This window comes from Rhagoletis zephyria, unplaced genomic scaffold (genome assembly GCF_001687245.7).
Source record: "Rhagoletis zephyria isolate East Lansing unplaced genomic scaffold, Rhagoletis_zephyria_1.1 Rzeph_scaffold_07393, whole genome shotgun sequence".
Lineage (NCBI taxonomy): Eukaryota > Metazoa > Arthropoda > Insecta > Diptera > Tephritidae > Rhagoletis > Rhagoletis zephyria.
Window position 1 is genome coordinate 1 of NW_016164476.1, and position 9546 is coordinate 9546.

Below are 9546 nucleotides of genomic sequence, written 5' to 3' on the forward strand. Positions count from 1 at the left end.
AGGTGAAGGTCGCCGAACACAAGGCTGCATACATTGCCAAGCTGAAGTCCGAGTCTGAGGCCTAAATGCGCTCAAATGGACATGTGGGGAAAACTAAAACTTTATTATTATATTAAAATAATAATATAGGATTTTATTTACAGTAAAACAACTCTTTTCTTTTTTAATTTGTCGAGAGATCGTGGGAATATGTAGTCACCGTTAATGCAAAGGCCGTAACTGAAACATATGTCATTTCGCAGAAGAAAAACATACTTAGGGCTGGTTTCTCCAACTCAACTTAGTTATGCCAATTTTCTTGACTTAGTCAAGAATAAGCTGTATAAAACGTAGGCTAACTTTTGACTTAAGTCCAAACAGTGGCAAACCAAGTTGAGTTGAGTTGGAGAAACCAGCCCTTCATGTTTTCATAGGACATGCTTACAGAGCTGTTCTAAAGATGCAAATAATTCTCGTAGTTTTTAAGATGTGGCTTTGAACTTTGGTCTGCTTGGCCAACGGCCCGGTTGGCTTCAGAAACTTTATCCACAAAATTAATTTTCGTGCTGCTCATCCAACCCAACAAAAAAATGAGAATACATTCATATAAAAGCTTTATTTTCAAAAAAATGTGATTAATACTTAATATGGGTTTTAAGTAATCCATCTTAGCAGCGAAATAAGAAGGTTGCGGTTTGTTCTTTCGTATTCAACGGGAGTGCGACCCTTTTACAAACATCCACAACGTTAATAAATTTCTTAAGTCTAAATAGCTAATAATATATAGAATAGCATTGAAGAGGAATTATATTTGTATCCTTGAGAAAGTAGACAGTTTTTAGGAATATTTTACAAGTGATTAGAGCATGCTATGCAAGCTTTTTAAAGGCTTTACGCGATGTTGTATTTTCTTTTTATGTACGTCTACCGAATTGCACTAGCTGCTCGCCTAAACTACAGCATATTAACAGATCTTTAACCATATTTTTTAAATTTTGTTTTGATTTGATGATCGTTTTATTTTGCTAAATAATGTAAATCGTACGCTAGCTTAGAGTGAAACATACATACATACATATAAATAATAAAATTATAGTTTAAAAAACTAAAACCTCGTTATTATAATTTCCATTCGTACTATCATCAGGTACATATGTAACTTGAGAATAGAAATCGCTGCATGTTTTAGGCGCATCAATATTACATAGTTACATCCCGAGCTAATAAAAGGGAGGTAAAAAGGAACTTTTTGATGAGGGAAGCAAGGAAAAGTAAAAGTGCCTCATTTCCAAAAGGGTCGAGCTACCAGTTGCCAGTACGAAAAAGACACGAGCCAATTCGAAAAGTTCAGAGGAATATGAAAACCTTTCAATAAAATCAAGTTCAACCCATTTATGTGGATGTTAGTTTTGCTGTGAATACGTGAATGTGTTGTATTCAAAGTTTTGCAAAATACTTTAAAAAAATTATTTTGAGGAGCTCTTCTGTACTTTTGAAATAATTGATATCAGCGACCTTTCACTCTAATCTAGGCGCTTTGTTTTGATGAATAAAAAATCCTTTTGATATAATTAAAATCTATGATAGGTTTCTATTGCAAGAGCAGTGCAAAGTCGTCATCTTTATTAAAATCGCTGGGATTGCAAAATTCGCAGTGTTCATCCTCGATGCCGCCGGGAACACACTTAGAATGGTAGACATGACCACATAAGAATACAACAACATCATTTAGAGGCGCAATGTTTGCGTTCATGCTAAGTACAGAACGATTACATTTTAAGCAATGCTCAGAAGATGACACGCAACGGCCCCGATTTTGCGTATTAACTACTCTAGCATGTTGGTCATAATAGTATTGTAGTTGAATCTCTTGCGCGGTTTTACGAATTTCCACCTAAATTATTGAATGAATTTTTCATCCACGTACATATGCATGATTGTACCTACCTGTAAACGATAGTCCCACAAAAGCTTAACTACAGCATCGCGAAGACCGGGTATTTTTTGGCCAAGTTTAATTTTTTCAACAACTGCGACAGGATCAACGTAATCTATGGAAATGTTAACGGGAATCCGTTATTTGTCGTCTCGTTTATTTTATTCTTATTAATGTAATACATACTATGTATATACATACTTTCTTATGCCACACACTTACCTACTATACCGTCCAGGAGTTTGAGTACAATGGCGGGCTCCTTCACTGATTCATCGATCAGTATATTCCACAAATCCGAATCATTGTGCTCCTTACAGAATTCAATTGCCATTTCAATATCTTTTATCTAAGCCAAATACGTTCGTTCAGTTAAATCGGACATTTGAAATAGACAATAAGTTTCACTTACCTTCTCAATGATAATATTTAACGCCTCCGTGGTATTACCCATTTGGCCCAACAAATATACCATTTCAGGGTAAAATAATTCACGTTTACATACATCCAAAGCCTCTTGCATGGGATAGTGATTGGATCGTTTTAGAAATGGTAGCAACTTTTCTGGTTCGTATTTTGCATACAACTTCACCAGTTTCCAATGGTATTTACCACTTTTGTCGACTTTGTCCAAAGCATCCAAATACTGTAAAAACCAATTTATTTAAAGCGCAAGTATTACAGTATAAGTCATTTGCTCAGTCTCACCCAATATAAATACTCTTGATTTTGCTCCAATTGCTGTACAACAATTTCCGGTGATATTTTGTTTCGTTCGAATAAAACTTTAAAGGCACGCTCACGATCCAGTTGAAGCAGTGGTATAATCATTTTATGTATAGCATCATAGAGATTATAACGCCGAATCATTTCGAATACATCAGAGTTTTGTAATCTGCAATTTAACAGTTTTTTTTTTTTTTATCTTTAAAATGAAATTGTGAAAATTATAATTTCGAACAACTCACTTCAAGTACATTCTCAATGCACTTTCATAGTCACGCTGATGCAAATAGAGTATTGCTAGTGCCTCTAATAACTCATTCGCATTCTGTTTTCGAAAATTGTCGTGTATTGCGTTTATGACTGCCGTGCAATTATATAAATGAGATGGCCATTCTTTTATGAGATTCAAAAATCCCTTGACATCAAATTTTAAATACTCATATAGCACCATCTCGTATACATGAGGGTCAAGCTTACAGTCGTCGGAGGTAGGTAGATAAGCGCTAACCGAACGCAACTGTTGGCATCTCACAAATTTGAACACTTCCTCCTCCCAAAGAGATTTTTTGTTGCCCAAAACACGTAGACATAATTTAGCAGCATCGTCGAATTTATTCATCGCGAGTAGGTGATTTATATACAGCCTATGTGTAAGATGCATATTTTTTAAGTTAGAAAATCAAATAAACATATTAAATAAAACGCGATACATACTTGGCTACAGATAGTAACGACCAGCTTCCGCCGTGTGTTGATATAACTTCCATTGCTTCTTCAAATTTGCTGTAAAATTTAATGAATATTTTGACTTTTAAATTAAAATTATCGCTATAAAATAATTAATGAGAGTATCAATAGAAGTTACTAAACGATTTTTTATATCCTGAAACATAATTGTTTCCCTCTTTCACAACAACAGGCGACGGAAGTTAAGTGTTGCCACACCAACGTAATTACTTTCGATGTGGCACCACTGTTTTCACTTGGGCCATTAAAAAAAATGAAAAATCGGTAACAAGTAGATTTCGCACATTGTTTTAATAAAAAAGTGTCAATTATAAGCGTTGGTATGTAGAAATTTAATAAATGAATTAACTTTTTAAAGAGATCGTATTCAATTTTTCAGCCAAACGAAAATTACACGCACGTCAGTATCAGCATGTAGAAGCAAGGCAATATTTATTGGCACATACTCGTACACACATCCGCACTTTCGTTTGGTTTTTCTAGGGTGCGGAAGGACAACAGCTTCACAATTATCCGTTCATCCGCTCGTTCGCTTCAGACACGCAAAACGGAGCGTGAAAATGAAATAAAAAATGTCACGGCTGCTGTTTATTCTCAAAAAATGAAGCGCTTGAATAATCTGATAACACTCTTTACTGCAATGGTGGCTTTTTTCTTTGGCTGCTTCTTAAGTGGCATGCTAAATAGCGCAGAAAAGTGTTTGACGCATAAGAGCGGTGTCAGTCGTATGGAGCCACATCCAGATATTTTCTTGATGATATTGGTGGTTACAGCTCCAAAGAATGTTAATCGGCGACACAAGCTGCGTCAAACTTGGTTGAGGCTTGGGCAACCGCTCGAAATGCCTTACTACCCGGAAAGCTTGATATATGTGCCCAAGTATGCTGAAAGTGGTCATTTAATTATGGAAAGCGTGACGGACCAATCGAATCGTTTGGCAGCTTACCTTCATTGGATCGATAACAACATGAATCATGAAGAATTATCGCGGAGACTTATAAAAGTGAAACATTTTTTTGCCGTTGGCACGGAAGGCATGCCTGCCGGCTTACGTGCAGAGTTGGATAGGGAGCAAAAACTTTATGGAGACATGTTGCTTTTACCGCGTTTGCAAGACAACTTTGAAAATTTAACCGAAAAGATGTTACATTCTATAGAAGCACTTACAAATCACTACGAATTCAGCTATCTACTTAAAACGGATGATGACACGTACGTGAAGTTGAACATTTTGCTGAATGAACTCGTGTCTTATGACCGTAAATTGGTGCGAAAAACCACGAAGTATAATGGCCAACCATTACCAGCTCTCTACTGGGGTTATTTTCAAGGAAGGTCGAATGTGAAAACAAAAGGAAAGTGGCGGGATATAAACTACCGTCTATCTACCCATTATATAACGTATGCCATGGGAGGTGGATATGTGATTTCACGTAAAATCTGTGAACATATTGCAACAAATGCACAAATACTTTCGCCTTATACAAATGAAGATGTATCAGTTGGTTTATGGGTGGCCCCGTTACGCTTTGTCTATCGTCGTCATGATCCACGTTTTGATACACAGTATAAACCGCGGAAGTGCCGTCGATATCACATAGTACTGCACAAGCTAAACGAGGAGGAAATGCAGCAGATAGATGACGGCAGTGTATGTATAAGAGGTGGAAAGGCAATTGATGACAAAGACCAAAGCAATATCATTAAGCCTTATTTCTATGATTGGTTGAGCCCGGCTGATAAATGCTGTGATACAATCGTAAAGTAGGCAGTAATAATCTTAAACATGCAAAAAACCAATCCGAGCAGAGGCTTTACTATTTCTGCATACATACATATCCAACAATTATTTTTGTAAATGTTGGTAAAAGTAACTTAAAGTAAGCTTGCTATATTAAGTGTTAAATAAGTGCTATAGTGTTAAGTTGATTTTAAGTAAAATGAACCTTTTACATACAATTGTTTAGAGCTAATTTTTAAAAATCACTTAATTTTAAAAGTTAAATGCAAATTTTTACGACGAAGCCATACCAAGAAAATATACTTTCTTTTTATTAATATCACTGGATCAAAAATTTTAATTTGGTTTTGTTCTCCAGACGCCACTAACAAATTTGTATGTAGAATCGCCCGCTGATTCCAAAAATCGATTAAATTTTATATTCTATGGATACGTTTTCGAGATACATATAGTTATATGCAAAGTAACCACTTTTTGTTTTAAGCTGAATAACGGTAAATTGAAAATATCTTGAAAACCTATCCATAGAATAAAAAATTAAGTCGATTTCCGGAATCAGCGAGCAATTCTTTATAGGAATTGGATAGTGGCATCCATTGAACATTTTTGCTGTAAACCAGTGTATTTATTATAAATTTATATTCATACGCTTATAAACAAGGTGGCCGTTTTTATTATATTACCGTTTTTTCAAGTGTTTTATAAACCAAAATTTTGCGTTTGGTACGCTTTTTGTTAATTTTAGTAAACTCTTAAAAAACCTTTAAGTTTATTTTGCATGTTGGATATGTACATATTTATGTATACGTATGCGAGTATATCAATTTTACATATTATGCATTATTCATACATAAAAAGCGTATATTTGGGTATTTAATAAAAATCTACAGACAAATAAACTTCTAACTAATATAAAAAATGAAGATTTTTAAAATTAGCTTAGTAACCAAATTATTCAAAAATTCATAAATATTTTTGTATAAAATTCTCTTCTCTTAGAAAGCTTTCATAGCACTGATAACATAAATCGCAAGTGATTCGAAATATATCTATATCAGCAAAAAAATTGCACACTTACCGATGGTCAACTAGCCATTTGACCCTATCATCCGTTTCGTAAAGACTTGCAACGACTATATCCTTTGGTGCAACAATGAAATAACGATTTTCCTCAATAATACATCCTAAACTGTAATCATTAACTGTATATTCTTGATATCTGAAAGGCAATTTTTTTCAATACATGAAATCCTTTTTAAGTGAAATTCTATAATTGTTCCTTACCCACGCAATGACAGACTATCAGTGCAAATCTCTTCGCTGGAATTCAACTTATACTCCATAACACAAAGCACCGGTCTCAGTGATTTACGTTCCGCATCTTTTTCCTTTGGACAACCCAATACGACCAATTGATTGGATGTGAGTGGCGCCAAGCCGGATATGTGGAAGGTTGTTTGAAATGTTGAAACTGACAAAATTTTCAATTTTATTTCTTTGTTGTAAAAAAATGGTGAAAAGGTTGTTCATACTCGGGTCTACGATGAAACCGGGCAAATCTCGTGAAGCTACTTCAATAGAATTTCGTCTCCGTATGACACAGATCCGTATTGTATCCACCCAGCCTATAAGCAAAGTTGTTGCATTTGACCAGCGGAAATTACAACGGAAATTCTCTAAGCGGGAGCTAAAATTAATCAAAACTTCAATGACTTGAATGAATGAGAATTTTAAGTAGGATAAGTATATCTTACTTTGCTGGTTCTTCCCACTTCATTAGACCTAATGAACACTTTTCATTTAGATCATAGACCCGCACCCCTAGATAGCTGGCCCATGCAATGAAGGTACCATTCCAGCAAACTGATAATACATATCCCTCAGCGCTGGATAACACGGTTGTCTTTAATTTCTTGAGAAAATTCTTTTCATACAGCGTTAACTTATCATCGCCTGTAAAAAAATTTAGATCAATAAATGCCACCCTTACATAACATGAGCCAATATACTTCTTAATAGAAAAATTATTTTCTTTTAAGCTTTTCACAATGCTAAATTTTGAGTTGTGTCACTTTTGAAGATTGTTTGCGATTCGTATATCTTTGTTAATCCAAATATCGCACACCATCTACAAAAGAGGCACAACTCAAAAATCAGATCCGAAAAAATAACTGCTTATGTGAAGAATAACCTATTTGCATTAGTTCGACCTTTTTTTTTGAGTGTTGCCACTTTTGAACGTGTGCGATTTGTAAACATGCTTACCTACAACAAACCGTTTTCCAGCAGGTGTCTTGGGATCTGGATCTAAAGCTATTGCTTTTATCGATTTCGCGAAGTTCAAGTTCTGATTATTTTCATCACTGAATAGGCCGGTTATATTTACCTAAAAATTGTTGATTTTTTAGATAATTGTTTGAAAGTATTGTAATAAAAGCCCAACCTTGCCGTCATCAGAGCAAGTGGCCACGTATTCTGCCTTGGCGTCTACATCCATGTGATTGACGGCGACAGTATGTGAAAAATCGGTTGGAGCATCTGAAAGATGTGAAGTCACGGAATTGCCTTGGTGATCGAATATATAGATACGGCCCAAAAACGTGCCAAACATCAAAAACTGTAAAATAAATTATGAATGATATCTCTTTATAATAACTTTTATGTATTTCTCTCAATGTTTTATGTAGTCTCTGTTAAACGCGAAAAAAGTACATACCTTCGGGTGCACTGCACTACAGGTGACAACATCTGAGTTGAGAATTTTTCGCAGGTCATTGGCAATACGTTGATACTTAAATTTTGGTTCAATTTCATCCTCAGCACTTTCGGTTTCTGTGTCCTGCAAATCAATTTTATGTTTACATATTTACCTATGCATTATGTATGTATTTAGGTACAGGCGAAAACTTTATTTTTTTACTTACGCTATTGTTAACAGGCTCTTGCTCAGCCATAGTTAAGATGATAAGCTGAAAGTTTTTAACACACACTGCGAATCTTTAATTTTTTATTTTATTCTAAGCGGGTTCAAAAAGTGTAAAAAGCAATTGCACGGCAAAACAAGCTGGGACAAAACAAATTTTACGGAAAACTGCTCAATCAGCTGTTTGGGAAAACAATAAGCAGTGTTGCCTTGTTATAATTTTTCCCTTGCTTGACGTATTTTTCCCAATCCGTCGCCTGGGTAAAAGATTGTCGTATGTTGATTTCGGCAGGTTGTGGGAAACCGCGATTGAAGTTTGGAATGCAATTTCTCAAAAACGCGAAGATAGGATATTCTCCAAAGTCTCTGAAAATGTTACTAGTTCACAAAATTCTTAAATTATTTAATTTTTACAGCCGATTTCACGAAAGCAATTTAAGTGAAAAATTATTTTAATTTTTTGAATTTTATACGGAATTTGACAGAAAATAAAAATCATTTTCCATTTAAATCACTGGTGAAACCGGCTGTTAATGTTTACTTAATATTTATTTACACTTAGGTATTTTTTATGCTGTATATGCGTTCTTCAGAAAGCCGCATAGAAAAGTTCTTTGCTTTCATACAAAAACAGGGGTTGCGCTCCAGCGAAAAATGGTTTGAAAACCCGCATAAATTCAAATCCGCATAAAAAACCGCGTAAAATGATACCTAAAATGGAATACAAATCCTTACTGACAGAACGGACTGTTCAAAATTAGAGAGACAGATCATATCCTGAAAGCTCATTTAACCCAGAGAGGGTTCTGTTGTAACAGCATAAAAACTCTCAAGAGCTTTTTTCGATTCAGCTAGAGTGACAGTATTTTGCCAAATATACACCTGGGTCTGTCCGGTTACGTAGAGTCTACTGTTGTAGCAAACTCTATAAAGGACCCTTTTCTTTTGCAAAAAAACCTGTGCGATAGTTATTATTTTACACCCTGTATATGATAAAAAATGAATAGCTGGAAAAAGGAGTACAAAACTAAAATAAAAAGAGTACATTTCCCGATGTTTTTTTTTGGAGTAAAATGGAGTACATTGCAATAAAAAGGGGTACGTTTACTCCCAAAAGCAGTACGTCTGGCAACCCTAACCCTTTATCACCATTCCGGGAGAGGAATCGAAACTGCACGTTTCTTGGGCCTGGAAGCCTCTAACATGGGCATTCAGTTGACTTCGTTTCAACATTTCGAAATTTATCAGGAAAAGCTGCAGAAGTCTGTGAGGCCTATACGGAACCCGGATTAAGAAAATGAAACAACTATTTTATTTTTGTGTTCCTTTATTTTTGATTTTCAATAGCTTTTAGCACTTTCTAATAATTTTGCTCGCCATATTTCGAATTGCTTCGAATCTCGCTATATATTTTATATATGTATGTATGTATGTAAAATTTCATTTTTCAAAATACAATAAACGTTTATAAATATGTATCATGATGTTTATGTT

The 9546-nt window shown here is 34.9% G+C and overlaps 2 protein-coding genes across 2 annotated transcripts; one reads left to right on the plus strand and one right to left on the minus strand.

The window, feature by feature from the left end:
* Positions 1 to 1144: 1144 nt before the first annotated feature.
* LOC108374142 (vacuolar protein sorting-associated protein 41 homolog) lies at positions 1145 to 8301 on the minus strand. Its single transcript, XM_017630113.1, has 15 exons — positions 8054 to 8301; positions 7846 to 7968; positions 7573 to 7746; positions 7395 to 7515; positions 6884 to 7082; positions 6662 to 6816; positions 6414 to 6600; positions 6208 to 6348; positions 3356 to 3424; positions 2884 to 3285; positions 2624 to 2810; positions 2328 to 2561; positions 2138 to 2264; positions 1927 to 2030; positions 1145 to 1873 (listed from the first exon to the last, which is right to left on the minus strand). Exons 1-15 carry the CDS (start codon positions 8081 to 8083, stop codon positions 1571 to 1573), a joined length of 2556 nt encoding a protein of 851 aa, XP_017485602.1. The 5' UTR covers positions 8084 to 8301; the 3' UTR covers positions 1145 to 1570.
* On the plus strand, positions 3530 to 5387 carry LOC108374143 (beta-1,3-galactosyltransferase 6-like). Its single transcript, XM_017630114.1, has 2 exons — positions 3530 to 3708; positions 3768 to 5387. The coding sequence occupies exon 2, from the start codon at positions 3990 to 3992 to the stop codon at positions 5154 to 5156; it is 1167 nt and encodes a 388-aa protein (XP_017485603.1). The 5' UTR covers positions 3530 to 3708; positions 3768 to 3989; the 3' UTR covers positions 5157 to 5387.
* Positions 8302 to 9546: the final 1245 nt, after the last annotated feature.